Raw genomic sequence first — 25,650 nt, forward strand, 5'->3', positions numbered from 1 at the left:
TTTTGATCTCACTTTAAACACAGAATTACTTTCTCCCGGCTTCTACGTGGAATACCAGGACCGCGAAGGTGTTCTAGCAACATCTGACAGTATTTCAAATTGCTACTACACAGGTCAAAGCCGGGAACCATTCATCTCTACAGCAGCTATCAGCAACTGTAATGGTCTGGTAAGGGAGATTATTTCATAATGTAATAAATGTAATAAAAAAAAATCTAAATACAGTTTAAAGTACAATCGGAATGATCGGCTTTTATGACCGACGAAAAGGCCCGAGAAGTTGCAATTGCCCTTTTTCATTCCATAAAGGGCATCGCGCTTCGGCGCGTTCTCCAATAACTGAATAAATTTGTTGTTTAAATACCGTATTAATTGTGATAAAATCGAACTAAGAATATTTGCTGTATTTTTTTAGCGAATTTGACAGTTATACATTATAAACAAGTATTACATCCCGACTTGTGACGAAAAATTTCGGTATTTTAAAGATGCATGCCTCTAGATGAACCAAATATTTCAAGAAAATAAAACTTGAGAAAAATGTACTAAGATTCTTAGAAAAGTCAAATGTTTTAAGATCCATGTAATAATTTATATGTTTAGTACGATTAAGGACTAATTTTGCAGTGTTTATCCCCATATTTTTACTGCTTTACTAACGCAGTAACAGCTATGTTTGCTTATTTTGACCTCTTTTTTGTTAATATACATAGACTGCAAGTGCTGTTTTATAATATGTCAATTATTTCCTTGTTCACTTAACAATTTTTCACTTTTCAATACAGTTATAAAATTTCCATGAAAATAAGCATGAATTTGGAGGCACGCTGCTAATATATCGTTGCCTCTTATTCATGAAATTTCAGCACGGAGTATTTTCTACGGCGGAGGAAGATTACTTTGTGGAACCATTATGGAACCATACTAACAGAATTGAACAAGAAGGTCATCCCCACGTTGTCTACAAACGTTCGTCACTAAAACTTCCCAACTCCAACACACATTGTGGTGTAAAAGGTAAGCTCAATGTTGTGTCCATTCTAGGTGTTTATATTGCTATAGGACTATATGATATATGCTGCTAAACTGTTAAACTGTTGTCTTAAAATAACTCAAAGCCACCATCGGAACTCTCTGGTACATTACAGGATATACCAGTAGTACAGGTTGGTTAATATCTTGGAAAATGAACTTAAAATGAAGTCCGATTTAATTTCTTCTCATTATTTGTCATTCTCGGAATCATTTTAATCATGGTTAATAACGGTGTAATATTGTTATTTCACTGTAAACTCATATTATTTTGGTTAAGTAAGGAGAATTGTTTTAATTGACATTACGCCGCCTGTCAATCAGACGGGCAGGGATCACAGAGATAAGCCAATCAGCGATCGTTATCAGTTCCACGCTAAGATACCTGCGAAGTCCGCCATTTTCCTTAGACAAGCTACTTGTCTAGGACAATGGTGCAGAAGTAATTTAGATTGAAATTATTTTAATCTTTTGTCAATTTAAAGCTTTTTTATCAATATATTCATTAATATTATGTTACCAAATATACTGACATAATTGACAGATCACAAAAGTTAGTTTATTATACAAAATGTCAATAATTTCATACATATGGAAATAATAAGTACGAAATATTTATCCTGGCTATAACACAATGCATTGAAAAATGAAAATGTTTAAACAAACCCTTTTATTTCCATTCTAATAATAATTCATAATCACATTACGTATTATAAGGTCAAAAAATATCCAGAAGAATTTCGTTTACAACGTATAGCGTCAATAAAAACGCATTGAAGACATAAAAAATCCAAATTATAATGAGTAAATACAATAAAAAATTGGGTGAAATTTTCTAACCTGAAAATTTCTATTAAAGTTCAATAAATTAACATTAAATATTCAAACAGATCTGTATAATACGAAACTAATACCAATAAATCATGTCTGATCAGATAACAAGTATGTGAAACTTACTTTAAAGAGAATAACGTTGTGTTTTGTCGTGAAATATATCAAATATATGTTAACAATACATAATCACATATCTGACATAAAAAGTAAGCAAGAGCATGCAATTTTCTGAATCAATTTTAAAGAAATTTATGTATAATCTAAACTAAATTTCACACATAAAACCCGAAAATCATTTTAAAATTATTTTTGTCGCCAAATAAACTTTACTGTTTATGTTTCGCTACTTCAATTTCAAAATAAAACGATCATAACATAATCATATACTTTTCTACATATTTGAACTCTTTGAATTTGTAAGATATAATGATATTTTGTCAGTTTTAAATTTTCATTGAAGTCAACAAGAAATAACCCGATCATTGCGTTTAATACCTGAGTGCGGATATTTTTTTTTCTATCATTGTTTATGTTTAAACAAAATCTTGCAATAATCTATCCTGTCATATATGTTTTTGTAAATATCATTTGTTATCAAGGGAGAGGAACTTTATAAGTTTTCTTTCATTCTACTCCCTTTCAATTTCATGTAACAATTATATACATATACATGTAAAATGTAATATACGCAAACATTGAAATGAATATGTTTAAACTAATGCAGATAATATTATTTTTTTTACTTTTTTAAAATACCATACTACATTGAATAATATATCTACTATTCAATAAAACGATAAAAACATCAAAAGTTTATATAAACAAAAATTATATAAGGTAAATTCATTGGTAACATTAGTGGCATAACCGTTTTGCAAATACATCGGTACCGTATTTTGTCTAAGGTTCTTACTGACCAGGTCACGTGAATCAGTGGGCGGAGCGATCCCTTCTCTGGCGTAATGTCAATTACTGTACAATTAATGGCTTTTGTTGACGTGTGTTTACGACTGCCAGACGTGTCGTTGTACAATTGACGCTAGCTAGTTGTTCAATGATGTTTAGAAACAATATATTCCAATGTTAGAATTATTTAACCATCTAATGGCACATTTTAACGTGTTCTAACCAACTTTATTTTAATAATCAAACGTCCCCAATCGGAACACCTCGGCTATTATTTAAAAATAACGGATTAGTTTCAGGGAATGGCTGCACAGTTTATTCAACACCACTTCACGTATATTTTTTTACTTTCAAAATAGGGGTGTTTCATGTTTTATAGGATATGCACTCACCCATCGGAGGACAAAAATTCATTTACAATCAAATTCCGGGATCAATTTCGGGAATAGGATATCGTGAAACGGGAACCCACCGGAAGTTGATATTGACTTTTACTCTAATATTCTATGAAAAATTTGCGTATGAAGTTAGTTATTTTGACTTTATTTTTATTTAAATTTGTACAGTATACTTGAATCAGTCAAACATTTATGTAGTTTATATTTAATTGATCAAACGATCGTGAACGCGCTAGGAGTACTATTTCGGGAAAAATTACTTTCGCGAAATTTCGTATTTGGATTGATGGAAAATGGCAAGATGTTCCGAATGTCAATTTGAATGTGAACCATAAAGAGACAGGAAACCAGAAAGAACTGATCACCGGCTTGCTTCCATAAAAACTAGAGCAGATAACCTGCTGGTACTAACTCCTGGCATGCTGCAAAAATAGGGCAGGGAACCAAAATAACCTCCAATAAAGAGCAGACAAATTCATTAACCATAATTTTGATGTACATCCGTCAAAATATTTCAAAATCATCACTTTTGAAGATAACCGCGTTACCGTAATTTGTCCTGCTTACCGAGCTCGCTATAAATTATTGTATCAATATATAATAATTATATAGTTTATTCTGATCAACATGACAGCGAAAAAGACAAGCAATTATGTCACTTTAACATCTAAAATTTTTAATGTTTAACCGTTCTTCGATATCTTCATGTACTGATTGACTGATATTTAAGTGGTCCATTTCCCACGTGGATTAAAGTTTTACCCGGGTCAAGCGGCAAACCACGTTTCGTAACTATCCAGCGTTCGGGGTGTAGGATTGCGCCTATTTAAGGACACAGCAGTCGAAGCAAGTGTCCCGTATAATTAATTCGGAAGGTGAAGGGTATAGCACCGCCTTTTATATATCTTAAATTAATGAGTGAAAATACCTTTGGAAGTGTTATCTAAAAAGGCCAAAAAAATGAGAATAGTAGATTCATTGATAGACTGACACAATTAACAAGATACTGTAAAACCTATGGCGAGTACTTACCTACCGAACAACTATTCACTATATATTGAAATCGTTTATCAAATTGATTAATTAGGTTTAACACACTAAAGCTTAACTAGAACAGAATCCAGGACCAATCAAACATTGTTTTATATACTAAGTATTAACTGGTAGATTTTTTAACATCCCCTAACAAGTCATTTCCGAACTAGGGCACAATACTTTAGTAACCTTTCATTAAAGTCGGTTTTAAGTTTTGCATAAATCAGCATCGCTAATTTATTGTAAATACGTGTTTAGATAACCAATAGTCGTGTCCTATGGAAGTGCAAAAAGCAAAATAGAAAGACCGATTTATGAGCCGTGTCACGACAAAACCAACATAATGGGTTTGCGACCAGCATGGATCCAGACCAGCCTGCGCATCCGCGCAGTCTGATCAGGATCCATGCTGTTCGCTTACAAACCCTATAACAAGTAGAGAAACTGATAGCGAACAGCATGGATCCTGATCAGACTGCGCGGATGCGCAGGCTGGTCTGGATCCATGATGGTCGCAAACCCATTGTGTTGGTTTTGTCGTGACACGGCTCATATATATTTTAATACATACATCTGTGTCACCAAATTACGGAATGCCGTTAGGGCCATTGCCTATGAATGTGTTGATCTGAAATGCGATAGTCGATAGTACGATGGTGAAAACGCGAAATCACGAAACTACGATGGTGAAAACGCGAAAGCACGATGATGAAAACGCGAAAGTACGATGATGAAAACGCGACAGTACGATACTACGATGATATAAACGCGATAAACTATCGTGTTTTCACCATCGTACTGTCGCGTTTTAACCATCGTAGTTTCGTGATTTCGTGTTTTCATCATCGTACTGTCGTGTTTTCATCATCGTACTATCGCGTTTTCACCATCGTACTATCGCGCTTTCATCATCGTACTTTCATCATCGTACTATCGCGTTTTCACCATCGTACTGTCGTGTTTTCATCATCGTACTATCGCATTTTCATCATCGTACTATCGCGTTTCACCATCGTAGTTTCCTTATTTCGTGTTTTCACCATCGTACTATCGACTATCGCGTTTCAGATAAACACATTCATAGGCAATGGCCCTAACGGCATTCCGGAATGCCGTTTGGGCCATCGCGTATGAATGGTTTTGATCTGAAACGCGATAGTCGATAGTACGATGGTGAAAACGCGAAATCACGAAACTACGATGGTGAAAACGCGACAGTACGATGGTGAAAACACGATAGTTTATCGCGTTTTCATCATCGTAGTATCGTACTGTCGCGTTTTCATCATCGTACTATCGCGTTTTCATCATCGTGCTTTCGCGTTTTCACCATCGTAGTTTCTTGATTTCGCGTTTTCACCATCGTACTATCGACAATCGCGTTTTAGATCAACACATTCATAGGCGATGGCCCTAACGGCATTCCGTACCAAATTGATTGATTAAATACAAGGTGGTTTGTTTTACTCCTTATTGAAGAGCATGTGTTGTGCACATGTCTATGCAGTGCACATAATTTATACTCTACAGTGTGATAAAGTCCAAATTAAAAAAAAATGAAATAATTATCAATCGGCAATATTTAATCAACAATTTTCTTATTTTTTTTCACTCTGATCCTTTCTTGTAGATGTTATCATAAGTTTATCATTACAGATAAATCCGGAAATAAATTAGAAAATCACTGGTTACAACTTCATCGGCAGCTATTTCAGTCATCATGGCAACAGAAAACGTTTCCAGACGACACCGAGGATATCCGAAATCCTCAAAATTCGTTAATGTTCAACATGAAACCACGAATGGTTTATGACATTCCAAAGAAAGGGCACAAGGAGGCAGCAACACACAATGCAATTAACGGTAAAGAAACGTTTGAAAAGTCAGCGGAAAAGACCGAAAAGTTTACGACATTCAAAACTGACAAAAGCAGACGACAAAAGCGTGACGTCATTATGCAAATGCAAGAACGCACTGTGGAAACGATGATTGTGGTTGACAAGATGATGTACGAATTTCACAGGACAGAAAACGTCATCGAACCTTACGTTCTGACAATCATGAATATAGTAAGATAGCTTTAAACTCTAGCAATTTGAGTTAATATAAAAATAAACCTGATTAAACTATATCTTTCATGAATATTTCATGAAATCAAAGATACAAAAAAGACGTATATACGTCCTGTAACTTAATGTTGGTTTATTATTATTATTTTTCATTTATTCATTTTTGAATCCCAATAGAGATTTCATAACAGTATATCATAAATGGTTCAAAACGAAGGATGCCAATATGACATCAAATGTTAGGTTATAAATAAAGTAATCATTTTCATTTAACAAAATTGATCTAATTAAAATATCTGAGACCGAAAAGCCCTTGCAGACTGTGCAGGATCTATATTGTTCTTTACCATCTTTAGTTATTGTTTTTTTTTTCATCCTAATACTTCCACAAGGGACTTCTTTCGGAATTAAGCATATTGACTTTCCCAGTAAAACATTTATTAACAATAATAATATATAAGCGCAACAATGATCTAATATACACAGTAGTGAATCGGGAAACTATATTTAACGGTAAAAGTTTGTTAACTTGAACAAACCGTCAATTAACGAGATCCAGAAAATGCACAAGTTTTCACAAAAGGGGGCGGGGGGACAGCAAAAAAAAATCGTTAGAATATCACAAAGCTTCCCTACAGGACAGCAAATAGAAACGATCACATATCAATAAGCTGTTCTTGTCGTTCGCATCTTTTCAATTCAGGTTGCAAAGCTATATCGAGATCCGACCATTGGAAACAACATTAACATTGTTGTATCAAAGCTTGTCATACTAACAGAAGACAAGGTAATGTTTACTTTTACTTACCTGTTATCTTTCTCTAAGATGAACTTGGTATTCCGGAGCACGGCAGTAAGCTAGACTGAATTTACTCGAGCACAGTTCAGCCATCACATCGTTCCTTGGCAGGCTGTCAAACAATGTACCAGTACTGGCTGCCTTCACTTTCGCAAGGAACTAATTACTTCTGTACAAGCAAGAGCACAGGTACAATGCGAATGACCGTAGAAAGGATTTCATGATCAATCACAATGACAGTGATATGCGCCGTTCGGGAATCGAACCCGGGTCGACCGATTCACATTCAAACGCTCTACTTATTGAGCTAATCGGACGGCTCAATGTAAGATGAAGATTACTTTATTAATAATATTTAAACATCCAACTTTTATCAAATTGAATTATGTGATCTGGACAATGCATTTTACTAACTTAAAGTGTAAAGAGTTTAGAATATTTTGTGCACAAAAATTTTCACATCGTATCCATGTCTCTTAACATCATATTTTTACAAGACTGTAAATATTACAGACAAATTTGTCCATAAGCCATCACGCTGACAAGTCTTTGGATAGTTTCTGTAAATGGCAGCACCAACTTAACAAAACAAGCGTCCAAACACATGACAATGCTGTTCTAATGACAAGGTATGTTTGTGGGGCATAGAGAAAAACGTTATTATACATTTTGAACAGTTAGAAAACGTAAAGACAATTAATGGTAGTCATATTGACATTCATGTGAGCAATGGCTGGAACTGAATATAAAATCTGGTTAAATATCATTAAAACACATGCTTTTCCTTGCAGAATATTTCGATAGACATCGTAAAACTTTGAGTGAATTCATGAAAAACAACAACATGGTAATAGAAATACACAGTGTATAATAATATGAGCAGCGACCAGCTGAGGTTTAACATAGTTCATTTTCTTTGTTTTCTGCAAACAATTTTTCTTAGGACTTTCAATAATGATGTTAACAACAAATGCCTGTGACGCATCAATAACGACGTTATTTCGCGGATATTGTTTTATAACTCTAACTAATTAATTTAAATGTAATAATCACTGTGTATGAAGTGAATGGTGTATTGTATGGTCATTAATGATCAGTGATGATTTGTATTGTAATTATTCTTTATAACCGTGGTGTATTTTCTGTTTTAGATATGACATCTGCACATACAAGAACAAGCCTTGTGGGACTTTAGGTATCTCTAAATAACCAGCTCGAAAAGCTTGCCGAACAATCGGTGTGATGTAGCTATTAAAAGTATAAACAGTGTCCCGGTTTGATCCCTCTGTATATTATATATACATTATATACTTTAAGGCAGTAGACAATCAGATGCTTTATCATTGCATGACTTCAAAGACGAACAAAAATATGTCGTTTTAAGACCTAATTAGTTTAAAGTTTTATATACAGCCATTATGTAACTCCTTACGTTGTATAAGATAATAAAAGCAACTTTGCTTTTCAGGTTTGGCACCAGTTGCTGGCATGTGTGAGGGCGAAAGGTCATGCAGTATTAATGAAGATATTGGGCTGGCTTCGGCGTTTACAATTGCGCACGAAATGGGTCATAAGTGAGAACACAAAATTATTACAATTACTTATTGTATACGATTAATGAATGTTTATAAATTATTAAATTATTAACTTTTGCTAGCTAGATATGTGAATACACTCACTGATTACCACTAATTGTGCTAAAGTGATTGTTTTTAATTCAAATGCTTGTCTCTTTTCGATTCTGAAATTTTTTTCATTTCATACAGTATCTAATATTTATTTTGGCACCTATCTTTACTAAACGTTTTCCTTTTTTCTTTCAATATTGTTTATTTTGATATGAAAATAACTGAATTATCAGGTTTATGACTTGACCTTTACAAAAAATATAGACTTAGTTCAAAGTTAATTTATAGATTACATTTACACAAATATCTTTTCATTGATTGCTTATATCATTGGCGGTATTTTATTTTATTTATATATTTTTTTTCTCTTCTTGACAAATTTTGTCTTTCTGTATTTTTCAAACTTATGATGTAACAGAAACAGTGTGATATATATTCAAGTTAAAAGATGCTTTTCACAAAGAAATTATTACCTCCTCAAGTCGCCATTTTGAGGGCCATTTCCAGTGTATAAAAAAATATGCTTAAGATAAAATAAAAATATCTCTTTATAATATCATCTTCATGAAAAATGATAAAAAATCTTTGACATATTGGTGCTAAAGTAACATATTCTTTCATATGTGTAAAAAAAATTGGACAATTCGCCTAAATCAGCTGTTTATATTGATTTTTTATGTGTTTTTTTTTTCAATTATATTATATAAAATATCGACCGTAAAAATGGCTGCCACTTTTCAAAATTTGGCAAGGGAGTTAAATATTGTAAAAATGGCTGCCACTTTTCAAAATTTGGCAAGGGAGTTAAATATTGTAAAAATCGAAAACTGTCTAAATGTTTTTTCCATAATATTGCCATGCAATGATGAACACAAAGATGATTGCATGCATGATCTGTTTCATTTTCAGTTTTGGTATGCAGCATGATGGAGCCGGGAACATGTGTGGTACACCTGGAGAGGAACCAGCCAGAATAATGGCGGCCAGATTGACTGGAGATATAAATCCGTTTCTGTGGTCAAGTTGCAGCAAACAATATATTACCGACTTTCTTGAGTAAGATGTGTTTCATGTTTATTAGTATCTTAAATGTTCTATATTTTTTGCTGAAATACGTTTAAAATCACAATACCTGTCTAATTTATTTTTGTGAGAAATATAGCTTTTCATTGTAAATACCCATGTAAGACATGCAACAAAAACTTCAAACCGGACGTTTTTAGCTCACCAGAGCCGAAGGCTCAGGGTGAGCTATTAGTATCAAAGGGGGATGCTCCGGCGTCCGTCGTCCGTCGTCATGCGTCAACAATCGTCTTCTTCTCTGAAACTACTAAGCAGATTTACTTCAAATTTGGTCTGTAGCATCCTTGTGACAGTCACACTTGAATTTGCTCATGTCATTTCAATTGGCCCCTTTTAGGGGTCAGCAGAGCTAAAAATAGAAAAACCTTTAAACAACTTCTTCTACAGAACTAATCGATGGATGATCACCAAACTTTGTCTGTAGCATTCTTAGGTAGTCTTTTATCAAGTTTGCTCATATTAATTTGATTGGCCCCTTTTAGAGGGTCTCTAGCGCTAAAAATAGAAAAACCTTTAAACATCTTCTTCTACAGAACTAATGGATGGATGATCATCAAACTTTGTCTGTAGCATTCTTAGGTAGTCTTTTATCAAGTTTGCTCATATGAATTTGATTGGCTTCTTTTAGGGGCCGCTAAAGCTAAAAAAAGAAAAAACCTTTAAATGTCTATTTCTACAGAACTAATTGATAGATGATCACCAAACTTTGTCTGTAGCATTTTTAGTGTTTTATCAAATTTGCTTGGCCCTTTTAGGGGCCGCAAAAGCTAACAATAGAAATACCGTTAAATGTCTATTTCTAGAGAACTTATTCATGGATGATCATCAAATTTTGTCTGTAGCATTCTTGGGTAGTCTTTTATTAAGTTTGCTAATATTATTATAATTGGCCCCTTTTAGGGGTCTCTAGGGCTAAAAATAGTAAAACCTTTAAACATATTCTCCTACAGAACTAATTGATGGATGATCACCAAACCTTGTCTGTAGCATTCTCGGGTAGTGTTTTATCAAATTTGCTCATATTAATGTAATTGGCCCCTTTTAGGGGCCGCAAAAGCTAACAATAGAAATACCGTTAAATGTCTATTTCTAGAGAACTTATTCATGGATGATCACCAAATTTTGTCTGTAGCATTCTTGGGTAGTCTTTTATCAAGTTTGCTCATATTATTTTGATTGGCCCCTTTTAGGGGTCTCTAGGGCTAAAAATAGTAAAACCTTTAAACATCTTCTCCTACAAAACTAATCGATGGATGATCACCAAACTTAGTCGGTAGCATTCTCGGGTAGTGTTTTATCAAATTTGCTCATATTAATTTGATTAGCCCCTTTTAGGGGCCACTAAAGCTAAAAATAGAAATTCCGTTAAATGTTTATTTCTACAATGTTCTAGAGAACTAATTGATGGATGATCACCAAACTTAGTCTGTAGCATTCTTGGGTAGTCTTTAGAAGTTTGCTCATATGCATTTGATTGGCCCCTTTTATTGGCCGCTTAAGCTAAAAATAGAAATACCTTTAAATGTCTATTTCTACAGAACTAATGGATGGATGATCACCAAACATTGTCTGTAGCATTCTTTGGTAGTCTTTTATCAAGTTTGCCCATATTAATTTGATTAGCCCCTTGTTTAGGCCGTTTAAGCTAAAAATAGGAAAACCTTTAAACATCTTCTACTACAGAACTAATTGATGGATGATCATCTTGTGAGCGACTCAGGGCCATCATGGCCCTCTTGTTATTCCTTATGATACAAAAATTGATATTTAAGTCATATATTACGTTCTACGTATAAGGTCCGGACGCGGGAGTTGCCTGGAAGCCATGTCCACTGATCAGCATCAAGCAGACGTTCCAGTCAGTCAATTCAAAATGGACCAGAACGCGGACAAACAATGTCGTCTGCAATTTCATGAAAGGTCACTCGCTTGCAAGCATTCTGTAAGTTACTAATTTTATTTTCCAGCTTATATTGAAAACAATAAAAACGTGCTTAGATGATGTGATTCACAAACAAAAGAAAAATGTATAACACAAAATACAATTCATAGATAAAAAGTAAAGAAATCCGGATTTGCTAGCATACGCACTCTTCTTTACAATTTACAGAAATATGTGCTCTATTTTTCTTTTCTATAACAATGTATTCAGAATTTTTGGTAATTTTAATCGTACATTTTCATGCCGAGAAACTTGGTATAGCTATTTGATTACATTTCATGAATATTTTGACGAACTTTATTCCATTAGACAATGTGTCAAGAGTTGTCTTGCCTGGATAAAGATGGCAATTGCATCACAAACAGTATACCTGCTGCTGACGGCACACCCTGTTGGAACGAGTCACTATCATTTAATGGGGTAAGCTTTACATTTAACATTGACCTACCTGTTATCTTTAATATGCGAACCATTAGGTACTGAACTTAGCTATAAAATTATATTTTCTGGACCCCCCTCCTCCCAATACTGAAATACATGTAGATATAAATAAAAAGCGGGATTGTCAATAAAGCTTGGGATGCTTTGGGTTATAAGGTATTTTTGTTGTAATGCAATTTGTATGACGGGCTTGAGAAATGATAATATATAACTTGCTGAGAACAAAAAACATCCTAAACAAAATTGAAAGACACCATATAACAAAAGTTATAGACTCATGGAAACGAGCAAATTTGTATATATCTATTTCATGTTTACAGACCTGCTATCGTCGACAGTGTATGCCTCTGTCATACAAACCGGAAGCAGTTGATGGGTCATGGGGGTCATGGAGCAGCTTCACAGAGTGTTCGAGGACATGTGGTCGCGGAGTTAGTTACAAGGAGAGATTGTGCGACAATCCGACGTAAGATGTATCTCCCTTTTGTGGTTTTCAAATTAAAATCGTTTAATATACATGTTCCCCATTTATAGCATAGGCACTAGTAGGATTCAACGCTCACATTTTTATTTAAAATCCGTGAATAAAAAAAATTATTGTTTTGGTATATATAAAATACTACAAGGTTTCGCAGCCGCCATGTATTAACGCAACGGAAGTGCATTGACTGGTTTACAATTCTTTTTAAAAATACTGGCTCCCGAGTCACTCTTTAAAGAATATTGTCGATGCGGGTACCACAACCAAATAGTCAATAAGTATGGTTCGCGTATTAGCCAATTGTCTCTATTAATCGAATCGGGAACTAATGTTTTTAATTGGAAATTGTAAACCAGTCAATGCACTTCCGTTGCGTTAAAACATGGCGGCTGCGAAACCTTGTAGTATTTTATATACAAACTATAAAAAATATTTTTAAGAAATTGAATATCATAGAAGGTTGTGGAACCGAGTGCCTGTGATTTATAGAGCAAAGAAATGCTAGTAAAAACGGCTGATGTATGTGACTTTACTTATAAATAAATGAAGATATATACATGAGGTAAATAGCCTTGCTGCACATCTTAATTATGTCGTGATCAGGCTATTTCATTTAAGTGGTAAGGCTATTCCATTTAATCGGTCAGGCTATTTTATTCAATGGTCAGGCTAGTACATTTAGTGGTTAGGCTTTTTCATTCAGTGGCCAGGCTAGTTTATTTAATGGTCACTACAGACTTTTTCATTTAATGGTCAGGCTTGTACATTATGTGGTAAGGCTTTTTCATTTAGTGGTCAGACTATTTTGTGGTTAGGCTTTTTCATTTAGTGGTCAGACTATTTCATTGCGTACACTTATTACAGCATAATTATGGATTTTCAGTACTTCTGCTAAGCAGAACGCGTCCACGAGAAAAAGTTTTTTTTTGTTTTGATATGCATGGGTGTTTATAATGGCGGCATTATTCTTGTTACAGACCAGCTCATGGAGGACAGTATTGTGTTGGGGACCGACTTCAGTATATATCTTGTAAAAAGGACGTAAGAAATAGAGTTATTTAATCATATTGAATAATGTAATGCCAAAAGCACACCAACATGTTCACGTTAACTTTATTGTTCATAGAAAATTGTCAACAATGCAAGTATATAGTATTCTTTTAGTTCTTTTTTAAGGAATCCAAGACATTTTTTCATCTCTTGAAAGGCACTGACACAAATGGCATGATGAGATGTGTGTAGGTTGTGATCTTTAATCAAATGTCGAATCGCATTTCTAAATAAATTGCAACAATCTTGCATAAACTGTTATGTTTTTATCCTCTAGCGTGAGTGTCCGGACGGAGCCGATGATTTCCGAAAGATCCAATGTTCCGAATACAACACCATTCCTTTCCGCGGACGCAAATTTAATTGGGTACCATTCACCGGAAGTAAGAAGCCGTCTTGTGTTTTGCAATTTTGAGTTTTGACCATTTTCAATATAGAAAGATATAGGGAAATTCAGATAGAATTGAAAGACTCTGGTTGAAAGTATATCTATAAAGTCTCAAAATGTTCAATATAATATTTGATGACAAATAACGTTAAAAGATCCTGTATGTTGTAATTAATATAAAGATGTAACAATACTTAAGTAAAAGTTTATATCTGTAAATAATTATTCTTTTTGAACAATTTCCAAACATCAAGAATATTTTTAATATGTACCGCAAATGTTTATACGCATTATAAGTAATCTTTAAAATGTATGCATTTAATAATTGGCTAAGACTTTATCGAAAATAAATAATTATCTAACTACCTCCCTTTATCTAAATGAAATGTAAATTCGGTAATATCTATCTTTGGATCTATGGAACTTACAATATTGATAAATCTACATTTCAGTATCATATTTATGTTTAAAAACAAAAAAAACATGATTTTCCCAGGATTTTTTTAAAAAAGATTTTTTGGGTAATGTTTTTAAAAACCCAACCCAATATAATAAAACAGCATTACTGACATTTTTCGTAAAAACCTTTCCCTTTTTTATAAGGGAAATAAAAATTTTTCCCTGTTAAGAAAAATTTTTAAATGCCCCCTTTACAGCCCAAAAATAAGGGTTGTGAAATTGAACTGTATGGCTGGGGGTTTTTTAAAATTTTCAAACACAGAGCGTGCCAAAAGGGGGTTTTAAAATGGAACCCCAAGGGTTATCCGGACAAAAAATGGAATGTGTTTTCATGGAGAATGCCCAGGGTGAGAATGATTGGTCATTTTGACTAACTACTAATACTTGTTGACAGAACATAACACAATAACTTGATTGAAATAATACAACTTACCATCAAAATAATCGTGATTGCCGCTGTTGATCATATCAGCATTATTAAGCTGTCTCATTTTAGATATATTACGCAGTACTGAGGACTTGATAGAACTTTTAAAAGCGACTGATCAGTCAGTGATTAAACATTAAACAAACAAAAGCCGAAAGATGACGTCTGTTCTCTGTTTCGGACTAACTTGAGGGCCAATACAATTATATCAGGTCCGAAGTATTGTGTGATATTTCTAATATTAAAACGCGTTTTAAATACTGGAACGTAATTGTAAAAGTTCAGCGAACAAGGAAATCATGTAAGTAAAACTCCAAAATTTATTGTTTGCTCTGGAAAATTATTCCTCGCGGTTAAACACCGCTAATTTTAAGCGGCCAGACAAGTAATATTTCACTATACTTTGTTTAGGGACCGTTAAACGGTATTGTGAATATTATATTATGACACTTATATAAATATAGAAGGAACAAATTTATGTAATCAATGCGAATTCGAATAGGGATTAGTTCTGTTACTATGAAACTTGGAGACACCTAATTGAAAGAATGAAATAATAGGAAGACAATGTCAAATTTAAACGTACATTCCTTTGCAGTGGAAAGGGCCTTTTAAACAAGTTTGGAAAAAAATAAACAAAATAAACCAGGGGAAAAACGGTGGGAAAAATATTTTTAGCCCAAACCAGCTTTTTTTTTTTCACAGAAACAAATTTTTTGTGGGAAATTTCGCAAACAAAATAACAAAAAAAAATACACAAGGGCAATAAAAGAACATTTGTTTTTTAAAAACTTTTTGGGAATTTTGTCATTATTTTAACAGCATTTTTGGGGGACGGAAATTTGGGAACCCAGGGGGCAATCCGGGGTGTTGCAGGGACGGAAACTGGGCCGCAAACCCTTTTGGGACCGTGAATAAAAGTCTACCCCAAGGGGGGGTAAGTTTTTAAATTGTTTTCCTTTTTTTTGTTTTTGTTTTTGAAGTTTTCGCTTTAGAGTTCTTTTAAATTTAAAAAATTTCCGGGAAAAGAACATCCTAAAATGCACCCGTTTGCATAATTGACCTTCTTCTTTCAATGGTGTTAGTTACTTGTCAATTATTTAATTTTTTTTAAGTTTGATCCAGTTATTGTGCAAAAAATAATGAAAAAAGTAATACTCATATAAATATAATTTTATCATCACTTTGTAAAGTAAACATTTTAGCTTTGTGCACAGCGTCTCGGCAAAATTTGTTAATGTGAAAGGTGAGGACTTACACACAAGTAAATATATTTTGCATTGTTGATAAAAGCTTTTACGTATTGAAATTGGCATTATTTATGTCATAATAATTTATGACATGACAGGAAGATAACAGTTTTTTTTGTCTTAAATTTTTAGCTTATCAGGAAATTTTAATAATACCAACTGGAGCTATGCATATACAAATACAGGAGGCGTATGAATCGCATAATTATCTAGGTAAGTAAATCGGTCGTGTAGCTAAATTTAGACAAAACGCAACTATTTTCTAGTTTATGCATGTTTCCTATATTAAACAAAGCAAAGTGTTTTGCCACTTTTGTCAATAATTTAACCGGGCCCCCGTTCGAGGGGGGGAGTCGATTTACTTTTAATTCCCGTTAAACCCCCTGGCGTGGGGTTCCCACCCCGGGGGATGCGGATTTTGCACGGGGGGAAGGTATCCTTTTTCTGGGGTTTTTCCTCCAAGGGAAAGATGGGTTTGGAAACTGCCCCCCTAAAATGAAATGAAAACGTTTGGGGAAAAGGGGTCAAATGAAAAAAAAAACAAACAAAAAAAACAAAAAATTGTCAAAATTTATAAAAACAAAAATCCATCCCCAGAATCAATAGGGGAAAACATCAATTTTTACACTGGGGTTTTGGGTGAAATTTTGGGTCTTTTGTCCCTACCAAATTTATTTAAATTCATTTTTAAATTTTTTTTCGTAACGCAAAACATTTTAAAATTTTTTAATTACCCGTTATTTAAAAAAAGAAAAAATTTTTTAAGGTCTATTGACCACCAAAGGGAGCACACAACATCAATGTTGAGGTTCAATATTGAAACACATTTTTTTATAAACATTCCCGACTTTTAAACAAAAGAACCGAAAAAAATTTTAGATAAACGTGTTTTTTAAAAATTATAAGACTTTAATTTTGTACCTTTAAAACCTATTTTTTTAAGTGGAAAAAAACGCAATTTTCAAATGAAAAAAAACATGTAATATATTCTACACATCAGGGTTTAATTTACCTTTTTTATCGTTGAAGTTTAAAAAAGTGAAAAGGGCCCTTTTATATAAAGGGTTTGGGATATAGACTCCCCCGAATTCACAGACGGGGACGTTTTTCACTACGAAACAGAATGATCCCCAGAAATCATGCGAGCGGTTGGGCCAACAAGTGAAAATCTCGTTGTTATGGTAACTATTCTCGATTTTGATCCTTCCATGATGATAATCTTATTTATATAGAAAGCAAGTGCATACCTTTTCTTTTTCAGTGTTTTTTATGATAAATGATTGCAAAAAGTACATGTTGTTAAGTATATTGTTTAAAGGAGATCCACTGAAGTAAAAAGGCCTAAAATCACAAAATTTGGAATTATTACTTAAACCGAGTGAATCACTTGAAAACTGAAAACAACTGGAAAGGATAATAAAGAAATATACTCAGAATTCAATTGAAAATCGACTTTTTAGCTCACCTGACCACGTTGTAGTCAAGGTGAGGTATAGTAATAAGGGCTATGTCCGGTGTGCGTTGTGCGTCGTGCGTCGTCAACAATTGGGTTGTTAACACTCTAGCAGTTTTGATTGGATCATAATCAAACTTTGTCAGAATGTTTGTCTCAATGAATTCAGGCCAAGTTTGAATAGGGTTTTCTCGGGCAAAGACAAGGCACGGGGAATAATAGAAATAGAAAGTTAACACCTAGTGGTCAGTTTTTATCCAAAAAAAACTGGAAAATTTGGGCAAGGGGAAATTTTTTTTATGATTTTTAGGGCAAGTTTGAAAATTTCCCTTTTTTGTCAAAAACTAGGTTTAAAGGGAGCTAAAAAGAGAAAAACTTGTTTTAAAACAATATAGGGTGGCATTTTTATCCAAATATCCTTTACATTTTTAGCAATTTTTGATATTTCAGGGAAAATTCAATAAGTGTCATTTTTCCCGGCAAAAACAGGGCCCGGAAACCCAAAAAAAAAAAAAAATCTTTTTAAAACACTAGGGCCAAAATGTTTTTATCCAAAAATTGGAAATTGTCGGGAAAAATTTTTTTTGAAAAATTTTTATCAATTTAAAAATGGGGCACCCGCGGGGCAAAAACAGTCACAAATTTTTAAATAGGAAAAACCCCTTTTTATTAAATTCAATGGTAAAAAATTTTTATTTAATTTTCATTTAAAAATTGGTCAGGATGGTTAACTAGTTAATTGCTTGGGGGAGTTCGAAAAATGGGTTTTCGCCCGATGTAAAACTTTGGTCAAAATGAAAATAGAAAAAGGGAAAATTTTTTGTGAACTACTTTGGCGGCCCAAAGTTTTTATCCAAACCCCTTGGGAAACGGTCACAAAGGGTTTTTAGATTTTTAGGTGAAATTTGAATAGGGTCACCTTGGTCAAAAAAAAATGTACACTGGGCCCCAAAAATAAATACACGTAAACCATTTTTAAAAACTCTTTTGTCTCCCTTTTTTCTCAATTGTCAAACAAACCGGGCGCTTGCAAGACATTGGGGCCGGGTAAGGTGGGTCAGGGAGCGAGGGGGGCCCCTTGGCCCCTTTTTTTTTATTCCTACCTCATTTAAAAAGAAAAAAATTTCAACACAGTTTTATCCTTTCATAGCAAGTTGGTTTTTGATTTTGGTTGCTTTTTTTTTTAGCTTTTTACCAATTTTTACTTTTAAAAAGTTTTGCCATTTTCACTTTTTAAATTTAAGTTTTTTGCCCTTTTAAAAAAAGTGCCGAAAAGCAATTTTCCCTTTTTTAAAAAATATTCCTTTATTTTATTTTCAACATGTTTCACAAAAAATTACCTTTGGAAAAGTCATTGAAAATAGGAATTTTTTTTAAAATTTTTTATTTAAACAAAAACAATCAAGGAGACAATTTCGAACAACGTTCCTTTCAATGAACATCAAAAAGCCCGAATGTCACCTTTCACTGGGTTTAAATTTGCCTGGGGGCAATTTTTCCTACCAAAGCGGGAAAAGGGAAAAAAACGTTCATTTTTACTCTGAAATTGAACATATCCACATTAAAAATGTCACTAACAAAACCAGTATCCTTCGAAAAATTATTCCTAGATCGTTATGAATTAAATATTTAAAAACATAAAGCAAAGATATGATATCACGTAAAATGTCAGGAGCAAGACAATCATAATATCAAATTCTTTATAAGATCATTACATGTTGACAAAACGTTGTAAAAATATCAGGATGGCCATAGGGTTAGCTCAGAGCGTTGGACTGTCGATCGGGCGACCCAGGTTTGATTCCAAGACGATGCAGGTCACTTTCGTTGTGATTCATCATGAAATTCTTCCAACGGTCATTTAATGTTCCTCTGTTCTGGTATGTACAGAAGTTATCATTTCCTTGCGAAAGTGGAGGCAACCGGTACTGGTAAACTGTTTGATGCCATGCCCAGGGACGATGCGGTGGCTGAACTGGGCAATTGAATGTGGCTTACAGTGAAAACTACCACCACCACTAAAATATAAGTCTAAAAACTTTTATAACTGCAGGTATTAGCACATCTGAAGCAGTGTGTGTTCACAAATATCGACAGACGATAGTCAACGACAGCTACTGTGTCCCGCAACCTAAACCTAGTCATCACTACAAACACTGTAACCAGGAACCATGCCCTTCAGAGTAAGTAAATAAGACATTTATTCGGAAGAATTCGGCATAAGCTGTCAGTTGTTTAGATATATATATATATTTGTAATGGGTTCTTATTTATTATATAAAATAGTGTGGGTTTAATTGTTTCATTGTCAGTGGTCAGATATAAATAACTGCTATTAAAAAGCTTCTGTGCGACAGATAGTTATGTTGATTTTTGCTACTTTTGTCAATTTTCATTTTAGTTGGGAAATAGGCAATTGGAGCCGCTGTAGTCATACCTGTGGTGGCGGGAGAAAAACCCGAACCGTGGTCTGCAAGCAACGGATCACACAAGAAGAAGTGGTTACATTGGATGAGAAAGAATGTCCGGGAGAGAGACCAGTCTCAGAAAAGTTATGTAAGCGGAGTAATTGTCCGTCAATGTGGGTAGCCGAAAATTGGACTGAGGTAAAACAACCTGTTTATTCAATATGTCGAGGGAATTCTATCTAGAAAGGCCTCCAAAAAATAATCAGCAATCTAATTGCGACCATAATAATGTACAAGTTTGTCATGAGGTTTGTAAACAACACGAGCACATGTTTTTCCCTATATATAAAACTTTAAAAACCGTCGCACCTTTACAGAGACCTTGAATACCCAAAATGAATAGTGTTCTGTATTGTTTTTGGGTGGCTTTTATTCCCCATTTGCTACGTTGTTAGAGACGTAACAACGGCTATATTGCTATATTTGCCATCACGTTCACATTTACGTCCCTTTAATAGATATCAGATCAAGTTTTAAAACATGATAGAAAAACATGCCGTATTTTGGCGATTATTTGTGAGTTATGATACCGCAAAAACGATATCTTGCTTTTCTCGACATGTTTTTTCCACTCTTTCATAGAAATATCAACACCGTCGCCGAAGCAATAAGGCTCCAATGATTATGTGAAGTCAATAAGGCTTCCATGATTGTGTGACGACAATAAGTCTCCCATGATTGTATGACGGCAATAAGGCTCCCGTGATTGTGTGACGGCCAATAAGGCTCCCGTGATTGTATGACGGCAATAAGGCTCCCTTGATTGTGTGAAGGCAATAATTCTCCATGATTGTGTGACGGCAATAAGGCTCCCATGATTGTGTGAAGTCATTAAGGCTCCCATGATTGTGTGAAGGCAATAAGGCTCCCGTGATTGTGTGAAGTCAATAAGGCTACCATGATTGTATGATGGCGATAAGGTTTCCAGGATTGTATGATGGCAATAAGGCTCCCATGATTGTATGAAGGCAATAAGATTTCCATGATTGTGTAAAGGCAATAAGGCTCCCATGATTATGTGACGGCAATAAATCTCCCATGATTGTGTGACGACAATATGGCTTCCAGGATTGTGTGAAGGCAATAAGACTTCCAGCATTGTGTGAAGGCAATAAGGCATTCATCATTGTATGACGGCAATAAGTCTCCCATGATTGTATGACGACAAAAAGGCTCCCGTGATTGTATGATGGCAATAAGGCTCCCATGATTGTGTGACGGCAATAAGGTTTCCAGGATTGTATGATGGCAATTAGGCTCCCATGATTGTGTGATTGTGTGACGACAATAAAGGCTCCCATGATTGTGTGACGACAATAAGGGTCCAATTGTTGTATGACGATAATAAGGCACTCATGATTGTGTTGACGAAAATAAGGCTCCCATGATTGTGTGACGTTCCAATAAGGCTCCCATGATTGTATGACGGATAATAAGGCTCCCATGATTGCTATGATCAGCAATAAAAGGTTCCCATGATTGTGTGACGACAATAAGGCTCCCATGATAGTGTGACGACATAATAAGGCTCCATGATTGTGTGACGACAATTAGACTCCCATGATTGAATGACGGCAATAAGGCCTTCGCATGATTGTGTGACGACAATAAGTGCTCCCATGATTGTGTGACGACAATAAGGTTCCATTATTGTGTGACGACAATAAGGCTTCCATATGATTGTAATGACGACAATAATGGCTCCCATGATATGTTGTCGGCACAATACGGCTCCGTGATTGTGTGACGACAATAAGGCTCCCATGATTGTGTGACGGCAATAAGGCTTCCATGATTGTGTGACGACAATAAGGCTCCAATGATTGTGTGACGGCAATAAGTCTCCAATGATTGTATGACGGCAATAAGACTTCCATGATTGTATGAGGATAATAAGGTTCCCATGATTGTATGACGACAATAAGGCTCCCATGATTGTGTGACGACAATTAGGCTCCCATGCTTGTTTGACGATAATAAGGCTTCCATTATTGTGTGACGGCAATAAGGCACTCATGATTGTGTGTCGACAATAATGCTCCCATGATTGTGTGCGACAATAAGGCTCCCATGATTGTGTGACGCAATAAGGCTCCAATGATTGTATGACGATAATAAGGCTCCAATGATTGTGTGACGACAATAAGGCTCCCATGATTGTGTGACGACAATAAGGCTCTCATGATTGTGTGACGACAATAAGGCTCCCATGATTGTATGACGACAATAAGGCTCCCATGATTGTGTGACGACAATAAGGCACTCATGATTGTATGATGGCAATAAGGCTCCCAGCATTGTGTGAAGGCAATAAGGTTCCCTTGATTGTATGATAGCATTAAGGCTCCCATGACTGTGTGACGGCAATTAGGCTCCTATGATTGTATGATGGCAATAAAGCTCCCAGCATTGTGTTAAGGCAATAAGGTTCCCTTGATTGTATGATAGCAATAAGGCTCCCATGATTGTGTGACGACAATAAGGCTCCTATGATTGTATGACGATAATAAGGCTCCAATGATTGTGTGACGACAATAAGGCTCCCATGATTGTGTGACGACAATAAGGCTCCCATGATTGTATGACGACAATAAGGCTCCCATGATTGTGTGACGGCAATAAGGCTCCCATGATTGTGTGACGACAATAAGGCTCCCATGATTGTATGACGATAATAAGGCTCCCATGATTATGTGACGACAATAAGGCACTCATGATTGTGTGACGACAATAATGCTCCCATGATTGTGTGCGACAATAAGGCTCCCATGATTGTGTGACGACAATAAGGCTCCAATGATTGTAATGGCGAATATAAGGCTCGCAATGATTGTGTGACGACAATAAGGCACTTATGATTGTGTGACGGCAATAAGGCTCCCATGATTGTTAGACGACATATAAGGCTCCCATGAATTGTATGCACGATATAAGCGCTCCATGATTGTGTGACGACAATAAGACTCCATGATTGTGTGACGCAATAAGGCTCCATGATTGTATGAACGATAATAAGGATCCCATGATTGTATGATAGGCATAAGGCTTCCCATGATTGTGTGACGACAATAAGGCTCCCATGATTGTATGATGGATAAATAAGGCTCCATGATTGTGTGAACACGACAATAGACCTCCAATGATTGTGTGACGAGCAATAAGGCTCCCATGATTGTGTGACGACAATAAGGCTCCATGATTGTATGACGATAATAAGGCTTCCATTATTGTGTGAAGGCAATAAGGCACTCATGATTGTGTGATCGACAATAATGCTCCATGATTGTGTGACGACAATAAGGCTCCTATGATTGTATGACGCAATAAGGCTCCAATGATTGTTTGACGATAATAAGGCTCCAATCGATTGTGTGACGACAATAAGGCTCCCATGATTGTATGACGACAATAAGGCTCCCATGATTGTGTGACGACAATAAGGGACTCATGATTGTATGACGACAATAAGGCTTCCATGATTGTATGACGACAATAAGGCTCCCATGATTGTGTGCGACAATAAGGCTGCCATGATTGTGTGACGACAATACGGCTCTAATGATTGTATGACGATAATAAGGCTCCCATGATAGTTAGACGACAATAAGGCTCCCATGATTCTGTGACGGCAATAAGGCTCCCATTATTGTATGACGATAATAAGGCTCCAATGATTGTATGATAGCAATAAGGCTCCCATGATTGTGTGACGGCAATAAGGCTCCCATTATTGTATGACGACAATAAGGCTTCCATGATTGTATGACGATAATAAGGCTCCCATGATTGTGTGACGAAAATAAGGCTGCCCATGATTGTGTGGCGACAATAAGGCTCCCATGATTGTGTGACGACAATAAGGCTCCCATGATTGTATGTGACGACAATAAGGCTCCAATGATTGTATGACAAATAAGGCTCCATGATTGTGTGACGACAATAAGGCTCCCATGATTGTGTGACGACAATAAGGATTCCATGATTGTATGACGATAATAAGCTTCCATTATTGTGTGCACGACAATAAGGCTCACTCATGATTGTGTGTCGACAATAATTTCGCTCCATGATTGTGTGCGACAATAAGGCTCCCATGATTTGTGTGACGACAGGTAAGCTCCCATGATTGTATGACGATAATAAGGCTCCAATGATTGTGTGACGAACAATAAGGCTCCCATTAATTGTGTGACGGACAATAAGGGGGCTCCCATGATTGTGTGACCGACAATAAGGCTCCATGATTGACGATTGTATTTACGATACAATAAGGCTACGGCCATGATTGTGTGACGACAATAAGGCTCGGACGGATGATTGTGTATGACGAACAATAAGGCTTCCATGATTGTATAACGACAATAAGGCTTCCCATGATTGTATGACGACAATAAGGCCTCCCATGATTGTGTGACGACAATAAGGCTGCCCATGATTTGTTGTGACGACAATAAGGCTCCTTGATTGTGTGACGACAATAAGGCTCCAATGATTGTGTGACGGCAATAAGTCTCCAATGATTGTGTGACGACAATAAGACTCCCATGATTGTATGACGGCAATAAGGCTCCCATGATTGTATGACGACAATAAGGCTCCCATGATTGTGTGACGGCAATAAGGCTCCCATGATTGTATGACGACAATAAGGCTCCCATGATTGTGTGCGATACAATAAGGCTCCCCATGATTGTGTGACGACAATACGGCTTCAAATGATTGTGTGACGATAATAAGGCTCCCTATGATTGTGTGTGACGACAATAAGGCACTTCATGATTGTGTGACGACAATAAGGCTCCCATGATTGTTAGACGACAATAAGGCTCCCATGATTGTGTGACGGCAATAAGGCTCCCATTATTGCTTATGACGATAATAAGGCTCCCATGATTGTATGATGAGCAATAAGGCTCCCATGATTGTGTGACGGCAATAAGGCTCCCATTATTGTAGTTGACGACAATAAGGCTCCCATGATTGTATGACGACAATAAGGCTCCCATGATTGTGTGCGACAATTAAGGGCTGCCATGATTGTGTGAAGGCAATAAGGCTCCCATTATTGTATGACGTCAATAAGGCTTCCATGATTGTATGACGACAATAAGACTCCCATGATTGTGTGCGACAATAAGGCTGCCATGATTGTGTGACGACAATAAGGCTGCCATGATTGTGTGACGACAATAAGGCTGCCATGATTGTGTGACGGCAATAAGGCTCCCATGATTGTGTGACGACAATAATGCTCCCATGATTGTGTGACGACAATAAGGCTCCCATGATTTGTGCTCCAATGACGACAATAAGGCTCCCATGATTGTTGTGACGACAATAAAGGTTCCCGTGATTGTGTGACGGCAATAAGGCTATCCATTATAAGTGTGTGACGACAATAAGGCTGCCATGATTGTATGACGAACAAATAGGCTTCCATGATTGTGTGACGGCAATAAGGCTCCCATGATTGTGTGACGGCAATTTAAGGCTACCATGATTGTATG

At 35.6% G+C, this 25,650-nt stretch overlaps 1 protein-coding gene across 1 annotated transcript; it reads left to right on the forward strand.

Annotated features, from left to right (window-relative positions):
- Positions 1 to 4: 4 nt before the first annotated feature.
- Positions 5 to 20,362, forward strand: LOC132741650 (A disintegrin and metalloproteinase with thrombospondin motifs 6-like; the record flags this gene model as incomplete). Its single annotated transcript, XM_060729869.1, has 16 exons — positions 5 to 169; positions 867 to 1,017; positions 5,862 to 6,274; positions 6,978 to 7,061; positions 7,587 to 7,702; positions 8,225 to 8,268; positions 8,542 to 8,647; positions 9,611 to 9,757; positions 11,582 to 11,726; positions 12,036 to 12,146; positions 12,488 to 12,633; positions 13,626 to 13,689; positions 13,976 to 14,081; positions 16,355 to 16,435; positions 19,729 to 19,858; positions 20,077 to 20,362. Coding segments are annotated over 16 exons (2,259 nt in total), but the record flags the coding sequence as incomplete, so codon positions are not given.
- Positions 20,363 to 25,650: the final 5,288 nt, after the last annotated feature.

Source organism: Ruditapes philippinarum, unplaced genomic scaffold (genome assembly GCF_026571515.1).
Source record: "Ruditapes philippinarum isolate M1 unplaced genomic scaffold, ASM2657151v2 ctg3339_1_1_1_1, whole genome shotgun sequence".
Taxonomy (NCBI): Eukaryota; Metazoa; Mollusca; class Bivalvia; order Venerida; family Veneridae; genus Ruditapes; species Ruditapes philippinarum.